The sequence below is a fragment of the Diabrotica undecimpunctata genome, chromosome 1 (genome assembly GCF_040954645.1).
Source record: "Diabrotica undecimpunctata isolate CICGRU chromosome 1, icDiaUnde3, whole genome shotgun sequence".
Classification (NCBI taxonomy): Eukaryota; Metazoa; Arthropoda; class Insecta; order Coleoptera; family Chrysomelidae; genus Diabrotica; species Diabrotica undecimpunctata.
In genome coordinates this window covers 4,883,462-4,899,176 of record NC_092803.1, presented here as the reverse complement: position 1 = coordinate 4,899,176, position 15,715 = coordinate 4,883,462, and the positions used below count along the sequence as shown (strand labels likewise).

The 15,715-nt window shown below is 33.7% G+C and overlaps 1 protein-coding gene across 1 annotated transcript in view; it reads left to right on the top strand.

The window, feature by feature from the left end:
- LOC140445583 (coiled-coil domain-containing protein 170) overlaps window positions 1-15,715 on the top strand; it is a 91,019-nt gene that overhangs the window by 42,203 nt on the left and 33,101 nt on the right. The window contains exon 7 of the mRNA XM_072537757.1: window positions 15,071-15,214. Within this exon, the coding sequence (XP_072393858.1) occupies window positions 15,071-15,214 (144 nt within the window). The remainder of the gene's footprint in view (window positions 1-15,070; window positions 15,215-15,715) is intronic.

Below are 15,715 nucleotides of genomic sequence, written 5' to 3'. Positions count from 1 at the left end.
GAAATTAATATATCCCCAGAGAGTTGTAACACTCATAACGTATTTTAGGTATTTATTATAATATAAATAACGAATATTCAAAAAATATACATAATAATGTTAGAAATAAAATTTTCCTGGAAAATAAAAATTAAACTCATGGTTTTATAAAAAAATTATACAACCAACTTTTCTCCGTGTACCTATTTACCCTGTCGACCATCCAACCCCTTGTGCACACCGGAAAACGATGGTCCTTTTCAGCGACTATTACCCCGAGGACGATCAGGAAGGCCGTGACCTCGATATATTTAGAAAATGGAAACAACTAGGTCGGTTCCATGCTGTAACCAACACAATCATCAATTTTTTTCCTTTGAAACGCGATGAAGATTTTGTCATATCAGTACAAAAGTAAATTCGAGTGAGTCGTGTTCATTGTAGTAAGTTTATTACCGAGTTTTAGGGGTTGATTTTTATTTGTAGACATCCAATGTAACGAGAACGAAATGATTTGGTTTATCAAGATAAAGTTGTAAATATTTTTAGAAGAACTTTCTTAATACCAGAGTAAATATTTTTTACAAAATCAATTCATTAAAATTACGACATTTGTTGAGGTAGCAAAGTGAATTCATGGGTTGTATATATCAACGTTTAGGCTATTATTTGAACAGTTTTAATGAAAATGAAATAAAAGTTAATTTTTTAGAAAAGATTATCTTCGAAAGTATTTATTAGTGGTAACTCACTGTAATATGAAAGTTTTATTTCTATTTTTGCAATATAGTTTTGGTGAACTTTCGAATTTCTTTTTTCAGTAGGTATACAGGGTGAGTCATGAGGAACTTTACATACTTCTACCATATGTAGAGTTCCTCAGGGAGCATATCATGTGGCCACTAAAAAATGTCAACTCCTCTTCTTTATTAATTAACAGGGTGATTTGTGTAATTGACCATTTATTTCATTTTACTGTAGTGTTTATACGGCTCATTTGATTTTTTTAATTTTTGGCATGATACAGTACACTACTATCAAGCATTCGAATGGTATTAGCTAAACTAAAAAATTCCAGGACTGGCGTTGGAAAAATTAATTTAGGGATTCGTATTAAATATTCATCATCATTCAATCTTCGCTTATCCACTGCTGGACATAGATCTCCCTCATAATTTTCCATCTATTTCGATCTTGTTTTTAAATATTACACCCACTATTACACCCACTATTCACTAAAAATTTAATAAAAGTGCGACAACATTGTCGCATATGTCGTTTTCATTGGCTATTTATGTAGTTTGAAAATCACTGATTGCATTTTATAAATGTATAAATTTTTTTTAAAACGCAATAAGTGATTTTCAAACTACATAAATAGCCAATGAAAACGACATATGCGACAATGTTGTCGCACTTTTATTAAATTTTTAGTGAACGATCAAATCTTACCAAAAATAGAACAACCATAATGACGTATCAAATTATTAAGGTATTAATTTAAACAAATGTTATAAATTTCAAACATTTTAATTAAAATAAGTTCCTACAATATAATCTAATACGTAGAAAATTAACATCTTTACTGTCACTTTGTATTATCTCTACGATAGAATCAATTGTTTTTCAATTTTAAATTTTTACTCATAGATCGTATTGGGGCATTATTTTCGATAAATAATAAAATAAATTGATTAAAAAGTCAAACCTCTTGTATGTGTTAGTTTTTGTTGATTGTAAATGATTAAAATTTTATGTCAAATAATAATACATTGCATCAACTGTACTAAATAAAAATAAATCTAAAAAAGTTTAAAATGAAGGTTGGCGTTGACCGTTTGACGTTTCTTGATATTTTATACCCATTGTCATTATTGTCATTATCAATTGTTATTTATGTACTTTCGTTCAAAATGCCACATCAGTTTTCGACCACAGAATATGCAGACATAATATTTGTTTATGGATTCTGTAATGGGTCTGCTAGTAGAGAATATCGCAGGAGATTTCCTAATCGTCGAACTCCCAGTCATCCAATATTTGGGTCAGTTTTTAATTATTTGCGAGAAAATGGCACTTTTCCTAGTGGAACAACAGAGCGACATGTAGATGAAGCGCAGGAAGATGACATTATGGACGCCGTTACTATGAACCCTACAATAAGCACTAGACCAGTAAGTCGAGAACTCAATGTTACTCAATCAAAAGTAAGTAGAGTCTTACAAAAAAATAATCTATACCCATATCACATTCAAATGGCTCAGCGACTACATGCTGGAGATGAGATCGATAGGTTGGAATTTTGTAGATGGATTAACAATAATCGACCAACGCTATACAGGACACTATTTACAGATGAAGCCCAATTTACCAGAGACGGGATAAATAATTCACGAAATTCACATGTGTGGGCAGAAGAAAATCCCCATGCTATTCGAGAACGTCGTTCTCAGTTAAGGTTTTCGGTTAACGTGTGGATTGGTGTCATAAATAACCAATTAGTAGGTCCTCACTTTTTTGATGGTCCTTTAACAGGGCAGGTCTATTTGAACTTTCTACAAAATATTTTGCCGAATTTGCTTGCCAACGCGAACGTTGCTATCCGGGGGATGTATTTTCAGCATGATGGGGCACCCCCACACTTTTTACTGGCAGTGAGACAACATCTCAATAATGTTTTTGGCAACAGGTGGATAGGACGTGCAGGTCCTATTTCGTGGCCTTCAAGATCCCCTGATTTCAATCCCGTTGATTACCATATTTGGGGACGATTGAAGCAACTAGTTTACGCAGTGAATATTAATAACCGACAACAACTAATTGATAGAATTATACATTGTTGTAATACTATTAGAAACGATCCCCAGAGTATCCGTACTTCAATACGTCAATTAACAATTCGGCAACAAAAATGTGTACAGGCTGCAGGGTTCCATTTCGAAAATCTATTTTGAATTATTTTTATTTTGTTACCATTATTGTATCTTTTCCAGTTCCAATTTATGGGTTTATCATAACTATGTACATATTTTTAGTTTTTTTTTAATTGTTCTTCGTTATTGTTAGTAGTTACTGTTTTTTGTTGTGCAGTGACTCAGTTTATTATAGATACTTTATTATGGTTGTTCTATTTTTGGTAAGATTTGATCGTTCGCTAAAAATTTAATAAAAGTGCGACAACATTGTCGCATATGTCGTTTTCATTGGCTATTTATGTAGTTTGAAAATCACTTATTGTATTTTAAAAAAAATATATGCAGGGTGTAATATTTAATACGAATCCCCAAATTAATTTTTCCAAAGCCAGTCCTGGAATTTTTTAGTTTAGCTAATACCAGTCGAATGCTTGATAGTAGTGTACTGTATCATGCAAAAATTAAAAAAATCAAATGAGCCATATAAACACTACAGTAAAATGAAATAAATGGTCAATTACACAAATCACCCTGTTAATTAATAAAGAAGAGAAGTTGACATTTTTTAGTGGCCACATGATATGCTCCCTGAGGGACTCTACATATGGTAGAAGTATGTAAAGTTCCTCATGACTCACCCTGTATAAATTGACCTATCGAAATATTGGTACTCGAAATACTTATGGGTATATGGAGAATTAGACTTTCAATTTATGTTAGGTGTTCCATTAACCTTTTATTAGACTCAGTTTAATTTTGTATATCAATAGTCTCGAACGGTCTACTACACCGGTCATAAAAATAGTCGTCTGAATGCATTTTGTTTAAATTTCAATAAAATAATCCATTGTTTGTAGTTTTCTTTAACATTATTTATTATAACTGACATATCTTGTTTATTTAAAATGTTTATTTACGTAGCACAAAAAATAGTCCACAATGTTTGTAATAGTTTGATTTATTCTCTTTTTTACTAAACAAATTACAATTAATTTAAAATTAGAACATATCATTTTTCAATAAACAAAACGAAAATAAAACATTATTTCACTAAGACGTATCAAAAAATATAAGAGATGACAAAAAACATAATAAAATTAAGCCGGAATATTGTTACAGTCATTGCAAATTGAATTTACATTTTCCAAACAAAGATACTTTAAATAAATCAAACAAAAATATTTCGTTTTTCGATTTTTTTCCATCTACAGTCACCACACCTCTCAATTGCTTCCAGAGTTCTTGGAACTGGCACATCTTCATCCAAATGACAGATCTCCTTTAGTCGAATCCTTATGGTCTTGCGTATGTAGTCATTTTGGCTTTGATTCTTCTGGTGGTTGTACATAAGGCTAAATGTTATATTTGTCAAAACTTCCATCTTCGCCATCTTCTACTACAACGTGCCACATCATATTGTGTGCATAATTTATCTACCGTATCAACACCGCTTTTTGTGCTGTTATATGCTAATATGATTTCCGGCTTTCCAGGTACAGGATCAATGTAGTCCCCATAGTGCATAGTGAAATATAACACAACGTTTTTGTTTTTTTGTGGTTTACATGACACTCGTGTTTCTTTTCAACCAAACCCAAATATACTAGAACCAATAGGTTGTCCTTGATTGTTAGAGAAATATGCACTAATTTCTCTTCTATTTACTTTTATTGTTCACAAGAGAGTTAAATCATTTTCCTTCAAGCTTATACCAAGATCAACGCTGGTGTACCAATTGTCGATGGTAACATTTCTTTTAGATCCGTAGAGTTTGTCAGTTGAAAGGAGAATGCGGTTTTCATTATCTTCGAAAGAGAGCACAAGGGAGGTTTGAAGCTCCAAATTTTCGGATGGCGGAAACACATAAACTTGTCTCCTAAAGCTAAATATACGAGTATATAAGAATTCCTCCCCCGGAATGCCTGCTTTAAGAAATGATACTGTAAAAGCAATTTTTAGACCTAGGCTTTTAACAACTGTTTCGATAATTTCCAAATGGATGTTAGCGATCACATTTTCTATTAATTCTCTATTTCTTGCAATATGTATCAGAGACTGTATGTCGTTAATCCCTGTCCATCGCCTTATGTTTCGGAGCCAGGACATTTTCTTGCGTCCCATTCCTCTCTTGCCTTCAATTTTACCCTCGATTATAAGTTGGAGGAACTGGTATTTTTCATTTCGCATGATGTGACCTAGATACACCGTTTTCCTTTTCTTGATGGTTTCGAAAAGTTGGCGTTCTTGGTTTATTCTTTTAAGGACATCTTAATTTGTGATTTTCGCTGTCTATGGTATTTTTAGGATACGGCGATAGAGCCACATTTCGAAAGCTTCTAATCTGTTTATATCCCTCGTTTTGAGTGTCCAGCCCTCTACGCCGTATAGCAGCACTGACCACACGTAGCACTTAGTAAACCTTAGTCTCAGTTAAATATCGAACTCTGAACAAGTCAGTACCTTCTTGAATTTTACGAAAGCTTGTCGAGCTTGTTCAATGCGACATTTTACTTCCCTGTCCGATGCTTAGTCTTCAAAAAGCCACGATCCCAGGTATTTAAATTTACTCACTCTTTCAATGGACTTAGTATTCAGTGTTATGGTGGAGTTTTCAAGTGCATCCAAGTTTCTGGAGATGATCATCAATTTGGTTTTTTTGGTATTAATCTCTAATCCCATTCGCTTACTGTATTCTCCGATTATAGTGACAAGTTGTTGAAGATCGACTATGTTGTCACAAATTAAGACACCATCATCAGCATATCGTGTGTTGTTGATCAATACTCCATTCACTTTGATTTCCGTCTTTGCATCCTCCAAAGACTCTTGAAATATGGCTTCCGAATAAATGTTAAATAAAAGAGGAGAAAGCACACATCCCTGTCGAACGCCCCTTCTTATATGTATGGGTTTGGATATAGAATTGTCCATTTTTAACTGTGCCGTTTGATGCCAGTACAAGTTTTCAATGCATCTTATGTCTTTTTGGTCTATATCAACTTTCTTGAGGATCTGCATTAACTTGTGGTGTTGGACACGATCAAACGCTTTTTGGTAATCTAAAAAGCATAGGAACACATCCTTCTTCTGATCGTAACAATTTTGGACCAGCACCTGTGTTGCTACTATTGCTTCTCGTGTTCCTAAACCTTGCCTAAACCCGAACTGGGAGTCACTGATGTCCCATTCACATTTTTTGTATAATCTTTGATGTAGTATTTTTAAGAATATCTTTAAAGTGTGACTCATCAGGCTAATGAGTCTGTGATCCTCACATCTTTTTGCATTGACTTTTTTGGGCAGGGGAATAAAGGTAGAGCGTAACCACTGTTGAGAATAGCAGCCAGTTTCATAAATTAAGTTAAATATTTTGTGTAGTTCATCCAGTAATTTGAGTATTTCTGACGGGATTTCATCTGGTCCAGGTGCCTTATTGTTTTTTGAATTTAATATTGCCTTTTCTATCTTCTCTTTGGTGATTGAAGGGCCAGTCAGCTGGTCGTCTGTATAAACTTCACTCATGGGTTTTTCGTCATGGAAGAGCTCCTGGATATAATTTTCCCATATATCAATTTTCTCCTTTTCACCCAGCACTATCTGGTTATCCTGATTAACTATGGTAGTTGGTCTTCGTTTTCTGTATATTCCAGCAGTCTCCTTAAGCTTTTTATGTAAATTACGGTCGTCGTACTGTCGTTGCAAATGTTCTAGATCGATACATTGTTGCTTAAGCCATTCATTTTTTGCTATTCTTATTTTTGCTTTTATTTGCCTGTTAATGTTTTCATACATATTGGGGAGACATTGGATATTAAGATTCTCTTTATAGGAGAAACGAGTTTACGTATGTTTAAAGTTAGGGAGCCGATTTTTATGGTAGGATAAGATTTTACAAGTTCATCTACTATGTTTTTATTAGTTAAATATATACAGACCCTATTGTTGAAGATTCTTGAGGCGAAGCAGATGTTCCTGGGTTCGATAATATCACCAATTGCATTTACATAATCAAATAATTTAAGGCTGTCTTCGGCATGGGGTATGATTGCTTGTTTTTTCTTTGGGTAGGTTGATTTCGCTGTTGTGTTTGCTGCTGTTACAGTTTCGCTGTTGTTTAGTGTATCTTGTTGTGACATTGCTGTGGAAGAAACAGTTGGTTTGATGGTATTTTGTGCTGCTCATGAACACAAAAGCTGCACGTCAATTGTTGATATTAATTGACAATTTAATTTTTGATGAATTTAATGCCTGGCCTTTAGGGCCGGCAAATTATATTTGTATTAACAATAAAAGAAGCCCGTTATTTACTCGTTGACTTTTCAAATAGAACTGTACTCTTTTAGGACTTCTTAAATCACAAAAATTCACTGAGAACTTTTAAATGCGTAATTTAACTTTGACAGTTATTTTGACCTACATTTTTTTAATAGAAGGGGTAAAATGAATATTGTAACATTATCTTGGTAAACCACAATTTCGTTACCGATGTTGAATGAGAATTGAAGACAGTTTAACGTACTATATTAATAAACAGAAGTTTCAAACGTATAAAAATAATATTAGCAGAAGAGCATATTATTTGTATTTTAAGAAAACAAACAAATCAAGTCCAAGAAGGATCATTTTAAGGTAATTTGTTTAACTATATACCAATGGGTTTTCTGTAAAATTATTTCAGACAAGTCGTTTTCGTGGATAAGTACATACGAAGTCTCAGCCTCCCGAACCCCCAGACACTACTACAGTGATCACTAATCAATGCATTACTGCTACTATCGATGATAACGTGGTTTGGCGCGTTGATTAGCACGAACATTTCTGATGGCAGGATTTTGATTGGAGGGTGAAACAGACGATGTTTTCTTTATAAGAGCTCTCCATATCGAAGGTAATCGGATACCATCATCTCTTTTATTGAGACACTTTAGTCTTGTTTCAATTTCTATGGCTTCTTGGATAATTCTTGGTTTCTAGAAGCGGATATGGGCTATGATTCTGGAGTTTGCAAAATCAATTTTGTGACTATATAAAGATCGTGTTGACCTAGAGCTAAAATTGAGGCGGATGCTAACAGAAATGGAATGTTTATAAATGCTGTTTTGGATTCTACCATTTGTTTGACATGAAACATGAAATACGTGTTGGACATACAATGTAATAAGTGGTCTCGCTGGATACTGTATTTAGTTTCCAGAATGTTTATAGTTTCGTCTATAGGAATGTTTGTAAATGGTGAAACGATATCGAAACTTACTAGAATCTCTAACGGTGGAATAAGATATTTTTTAAGAAGTTTGGTAAAATGAAAAGAATTTTTGAAGAAGGATGAAGCATTTTTGGCGCGGGGATGTAGAGTTTTGGCAAAGTACTTGACCAATGGTTATGTAGGACAGTTGTATGCAGTCTTTCAGTTTCTAAGAACTTTAGCGATGTCTTGTCAAGTTATTTTAGAATCTTTGGAAGGTAAACTGGGGATGGTTTCTTCTTGGAACCACGGAGAAAGCTACAGCTAACTGAAGTAAGGAATTTCAAACGTTAAAACATTTAAAACAAATTCTTCCCTCTCCGCTACGGAGTTTGGCAATCATCATTGCTATTCGTATCTTTGAAGCTTTTGCTCTAAATAATTGGTTAGATGTGCACTGGAACCAGTCTCTTAAATTGCGCAGCCAAGATATACGTCGTCTCTCCACGCTTCATTTGCCCTGAATCTTTCCTTGGATAATTAACTGAAGCAATCGGTACTTTTTCCCTCTCATCACATGACCAAGATATTCCAACTTTCTTCTCTGGATGGTGATCAACAGCTCCCGTTCTTTGTTCATTCTTCGAAGAACTACACTATTTGTTATTTTGTCTGTCCAAGGTATTTTCAAAATTCTTCTGTATATCCACATTTCGAAGGCCTCTAGTTTATCGATATTGCTCTTGTTTAAAGTCCAAGTCTCTACTCCGTACAGCAGTATCGAGAAGATGTAGCATCTAACCAATCTCATTTTCAGGTTTAAGTTAATGTCATGACTTCCCAGAATGTCTTTCATATTAACAAAAGCAGCTCGAGCCTTTCCAATTCTAGTTGTTATTTCTTCTGTGATGTCATTGTTGTTATTAACGCTTGTTCCCAAATATTTATATTTGTGCACCCGTTCGATTTCGTTATTGTGAATGTACAGGTTTTCATTCAATCTTTGTTTTTTTTAAATAGTCATGAATTTCGTCTTCTTGACGTTCATTGTTAACCCTTTCTCTTCACTAGCTGTGACTACCTTGTTTAAAATGGCTTGCAGGTCTTCTATTGTCTCCGCCATTAAAACTGTATCATCTGCGTATCTAATCTTATTAATTGGTTGTCCGTTAACTTTTATCCCAATCTCTTTTTTCTCCAATGCTTTCTTCATAATTTCTTCCGAATAGAGATTAAATAGCATTGGTGACAGCACACATCCTTGTCTAATTCCTTTTTTAATTTGAATTTCATTTGTTGTGCTATTTTCGATGGGTGCGACTGCCTTCTGATTATAATACAGAGTAGATATTATTCTTATATCGCGAGTGTCTAACTGTTTAGCTTCCAAGATCTCTAAAAGTTGGTCATGCTTGACGTTATCAAACGCCTTGTTGTAATCAATTAAACAAGCAAATACATCTTGATTCACATCCAAACACCTCTGTGTCAAGATGTTAAAGGCAAATAATGCTTCGCGAGTTCTATATCCCTCCCGGAATCCAAACTGAGTTTCTCCGATATCCTCTTCCAATTTTCTGTAAATTCTATTGTGAATTATTTTGAGGAATATTTTTAAAGTAAGGCTCATCCTACTGATCGTGCAATAATCACTGCACTGCTTAGCATGTGCCTTCTTGGGAAGAGGGACAAACGTTGATCTTAGACATTCTTCAAGAATTATACTGTTTTCATAAATCTTGTTAAATAAGTCTACTAACAAGTGGATTCGATCTTCGTCTATCAACTTTAGTATATCCGCTGGTAGTTCGTCTGGTCCTGGAGCTTTGCTATTCTTTGATGACTTCACCGCTTGCATTACTTCTTTGCTTATTTCTGAACCTGTCTCCTCTGGAAAATTATCACAAGGAAGCTGCCTTTGATCGTCAAACAGTTCTATGTATGTCTGCCAATGTTTTATTTAGTTTCTCCTCTGTTTCCCTTATCATGTTCCCTTGTTGGTCTATAAGTACTGTCTGCTTCCTGTTTCTATTGTTGCTCATTTCTTTAACTTTCTTGTGAAGATAGAACGAATCATATTTGGCTTCCAAGTTTTAAATCTCCTTACATTTGTCTTGTAACCATTGTTTTTTAGCGTCGCGGATTTTTCTTTTGATCTCTGTGTTAATTTGCTTATACTGTTCTTCATTTTTGCCTTTCGATAGTCTTCGAGAATTCATCAATAACAAAATTTGGTCATTCATCCATTCTTTCTGTTTCTTTGGTTTTTCTCTCTTCACAAAACAGTAAAAAATGTACAAAAAAAAATAAAAAAAATCAATCCTTCCTCGCTTATTAAAATTTCTTCCCCACTTACATATCTAGTAAAAAACTTTTTAAGTTCCCTTACAGTATGTTTCCACAATTGGAATTAATCGCTTTTTCTACATGCCTTTGCCTTTGTTTTTTATAACTTTCTATCTATAGCCGACTAACAACTGATATAATACAAAGCATATCGAATTGATTTCCCTTTATTATTATATTAGGTCTGACATTGACTACAAATGTGCCTGGCACTTTGTGCGTTTCGAAATATTTGAATGGGACGATTGTTTATTAATTTATTGGCATACAAAGTCAATATACATTTGTTAGGAATATGCTAATGTTACAAATAAAATTGAATTACAACACACAACAATAACATGGAATAACTGATGAGATTCGATGTATTTCAGATATTCACGGGGTAATTTTAATTTTCAAAATTAAATTTAAAATATTCACTGTAAATGCCGAGTTCAAAATACTATACAATGAAACATCCAATATTATTTGCTTTATTACTTTTTAATATCTTTTATATATTGCTTTTTTTCAATACATTTTAATTAAACTCTCGTTAGGTTTTAGACCAATAATTAATTTTATGATAATCTAAAATTTAAAAAAAATATTATTTAAAGGTTTATCAAATAATGTTCCTTTACTCTATGAAATCTAAATATGCATTGCACTAATCAAGAATGTCGAGTGTTATGGATTATCTTGACCATTACCCGACTTTTTAGGGCAGCAGTCAATAAAGTAATAATAGCCATGTTAAGCGTAGCACGCACTGGGTTGAAACGGCACAATCGGACGGTATGCAACATTAAAATAAGACACATTTTTAAGACATCTTTTTCTTTACTTGCCATCTCCGCGACGGAGGTTGGCAATCATCATGGCTATTCTGATCTTAGATGCTGCCGCTCTGAATAGTTCGATTGATATGCATGTGTACCATTCCCCCAAGTTACGCAACCACGAGATTCTTCTCCTTCCTACACTTCTCTTGCCCTGGATTTTCCCTTGTATAATTAACTAAAGTAGGTGGTGTCTTTCATTACGCATAACATGCCCCAGATATTGCAGCTTTCGTGTCTTGATGGTTTCCAATATTTCCATTATTTTATTGACTCTTCTCATGACTTCGTTGTTTGTTACATGCTCCAATTCCAACTTTTTAGTAGTCGACCCGTTAAGTGTCCATGCTTCTATCCCGTAAAGCAGAATCGAGAAAATATAATATCTTTTCTCAGCCTAACTCTCAAGTCTAATTTCAGTTCTCTTGCACAAAGTACCTTTTCCATTTTATTGAAGTTTGTTCGTGCTTTCTCTATTCGAACTTTGATTTCTTTGGAGTAATCGTTTGTGTGATTAATTATTGTGCCAAGATAATTGTAGTTTTCAACTTGTTCTAAAGTTTTACCGTTAATTGTCAGGCTTTCATCATTATTTTGGGTTTTTTATATCCCTATAAATTTAGTTTTCTTGATGTTTATTGATAATCCATATTCTTCTCCTTACTCAACTATCTTCCTCATTAGCTTTTGGAGGTCTTGGAGGTTGTCTGCTTTTCTGATAATATCGTCTGCATATCTAATGTTGGTAATTGGTGTTCCATTGACCTTTATTAATGCTATTTCTCCCTCAAGAGCTCTTTTCATAATTTCTTCAGAGTATGCATTGAATAGTAATGGTGACAATACACACCCCTGTCGCAATAATTTCGAAATCTTCTGATGTGTGTTCATGTATGTGTGCCTGCTGTTTATAATGTATGTTCGTTACAGCTATACGATAAAAAATTGAAATTATTTCAAATGTAAAAATAAAAATAACAATAAAAGAAACGTTAGAAGAATGATAACGTTTATAACTGTAACGAACGTGCTTAAGACAATTTAATCTTGACATTCAATATTTCAAATACTTCAATGTCAGTTTTTATGTGCGAAATCTTTTAATTTCTGTGGGTATTTTAAAATGTATTTGTACGGCATTTTTTGTAATGTTCAAATTGTTTTAGTTTACTCCTGAGGAAGTTATTAAATAAATAGCGAAATATTGAGTATCTTAGAAAAAAGAAAGATTTTCATTACAGACCACTTTACCCGATAATTCGAACGTATTTATAAATTATTTTTTGGTCGAAATAATCACTTCTAATATATATATATATATATATATATATATATATATATATATATATATATATATATATATATATATATATATATATATATCTTCTTCTTCTTAAAGTGCCTATCCGTTCCGGACGTTGGCGATCATCACGGCTATCTTCACTTTGCTTATTGCAGCGCGGAACAGTTCAGTGGTAGTCGTGTTATACCACTTTCGCAAATTTTGAAGCCAGGAAATGCGTCTTCTTCCCGGTCCTCTCTTACCATTTACTTTCCCTTGGAGAATCAGCTGGAGAAGGCCGTAACGTTCTTGATTTCTCATTACATGACCTAGATATTCCAACTTTTTAGTTTTGACGGTCATGAGAATTTCACATTCTTTCCCCATTCTACGCAGGACCTCCACATTAGTAACTCTGTCAACCCAGGATATACGTAAGATGCGTCTATAACACCACATTTCGAAAGCTTCGAGCCTATTCATAGATGCAACAGTCAGTGTCCATGCTTCCATTCCGTAGAGCAGAACTGTGAATATGTAGCAGTTCAATAGACGGCATTTTGTTTTTAATGATATGTCTCGACTGTCGAAAATAGTTCTCATTCTAACGAATGCTGCTTTTGCTTTTATTATTCGCTGTTTAATTTCTGTTGAGTGGTCCCATTGGCTATTTAAATTGGTGCCTAGATATGTATATTGCTCGACTCCCTCGATATTCTGTTGGTTGATTGTAAGTTGAGCGTTTAGTATTGGTTTTTTACTAATTGTCATAAATTTGGTTTTCTTTATGTTAAGAGCTAGTCCGTATCTGTTGCTGACTTCTGTTATGCGATTTGTTAATATCTGTAAGTCATTCAGATTATCGGCAAAAACTATAGTGTCATCTGCATATCTAATGTTATTCAACCATTCACCATTCACCTATTCCTTTCGCACAACCGTCTAAAGCTTCCTTAAATACCCATTCAGAATAAATATTGAACAACAATGGAGACAAAATACAGCTCTGTCGTACTCCACGTTCTATTGCAATTTTATCAGTTAACTGGTCTTCTATTTTGATTTTGGCCGTTTGATTGTAGTAAATGTTTCTGATAATTCTAAGATCTTTGTTGTCAATTCCAATTTCTTGCATTAGAGTCATTAATTTGTCATGTTTTACTCTGTCAAATGCCTTCTGGTAATGTATAAAGCATACGTATATATCACAATTCACATCCCTGCATCTCTGAAATAGCACCTGTACAGCAAAAAGGGCCTCCCGTGTTCCCAGAGCATCACAACATCCGAATTGTGTTCTTGTTAGTTGTTCCTCACATTTTGTATATATTCTTTTGTGGATGACCTTTAGAAATGTTTTAAGTAAATGGCTCATAAGGCTTATAATTCTATAGTCTTCGCACTTTCTCGCATTGGGTTTTTTTGGAAGATTTATAAAAGTTGACACTAACCACTCTTGGGGAACCACGCCCGTATCATATATACTGTTAAATATATTTGTCAACCATTTTATGCCATCATAGTCCATAAGTTTCAAGAATTCTGAGTGAAAATTATCAGGGCCTACTGCTTTACCATCTTTGGTGCTTTTGATGGCATATTTTACTTCTTCGACTGTAAATGGTGGTCCAGATTCGCAATTGGTGTTTGTTGTAATACCAGTGTTACTTCGTATATCTTCAAAAGTTTTTTCCACGTATTTGATCCAAATATCTCTTTTATGCTCTATTTCCAGTACTATGTTTCCCTGATTATCTGTCAGGAATCCAGTGTTCTTGTGTTTATATAAGCCTGCCGCTTCTTTAATCTTTTTATGGAGGTTAAATGAATCATGTTTTTGTTGTAATGACTCTATCTCTGTACACTTCGAGCTAAACCAATTTTCTTTTGCTATTTTAATAGCCCTTTTTATTTCGTTATTTATGTTGTTGTAGTAATTCTTATTATCTTTAGCGTTTCTTCTGTCTTCCATCATACATAGAATCTCCTCCGTCATCCATTCCTTTTTATTTGTTCTTTCAGGTTTTAAGTATTTTTCTGTTATTTCTTGACTTACTTTGTGCAAATTTTCTAGTTCTACATCTGTGTTATCTGTTTCTGTACGGGCCCATGGTTTTTCTGTACGAGCCCACGTTTTTTCTTTTAGGCGTTTTTGTACCTTTTCCTTTACTGTTTTATTTTTCAGTTGATTAATATCGTACTTCATAATTTTTGGTCTTTGAACTTTCTTTAAACTAAGTTTCATTTTGGCGATAAGTGGATTGTGGTCCGAATTTATGTCGGATTCCGGGTACGCTTTAACAGATGTTATAGAGTTTCTAAATCGTTTGTTAATAAGAATATAGTCTATTTGATTTTGTACTGTGTGATCTGGAGTATCCTGGGGAGATTTCCACGTATATAGTCGTCTTGGAGGAAAATCATAATATATATATATATATATATATATATAAATATATTGACTTAAACTGTTTTTAATATCTATGAATTCAATTTTTGTTTTAGTTAACAACTATTGGAATAATAATAACTGTTTCAGTTTGTCAATTTTCTTGAACGTCTTGCAAGAGCATTGAACATGGATGAGATTTCCCAAGATCTGGGAATCGACCTTCACACCGAGACCATATTAATGAGGGCTGAACAACTGGCTAGATTGGAGAGTGAAAAATTAGTAGACAAGGTAAGATATAATATCTGCGAAGAAGAGTAGTTATCAAGGGTGTGGTATAAGTATTGGTAGTAAACAGTGGAACCTTATGATTCTAACAGCTATAAATTCTTAGCACACTCTTGATACATACCAGATTTTATGCACGATTCTAACACTAGGCAGAGTAGGCAAATCCTTGTATATATATATATATATATATATATTTGCTTCTAATGTCTTCACTTCTGTTTAGGTCTCTCAGCGTATTTCCTGTAATTCTTCTCAGTACTCTCATCTCTGCCGTTTCCAGTAGCTTTTGCGTTATGGCTGTATCGTGCCTTGTTTCTAAGGCATATGTCATTATTGGTCTTACACTGGCTTTATAAATTCTTGACATCATCTCAGTGTTAATGTGTCTGTTTCGCCATGTACTCATCTTGTAATTATGGTATGCCTCTTGTGTTTTGGTTGACATGTATTTTAGGTAAGCTTTTTTATTTTTTTTTTACTTTTCATTTTTCCTTCACTTCT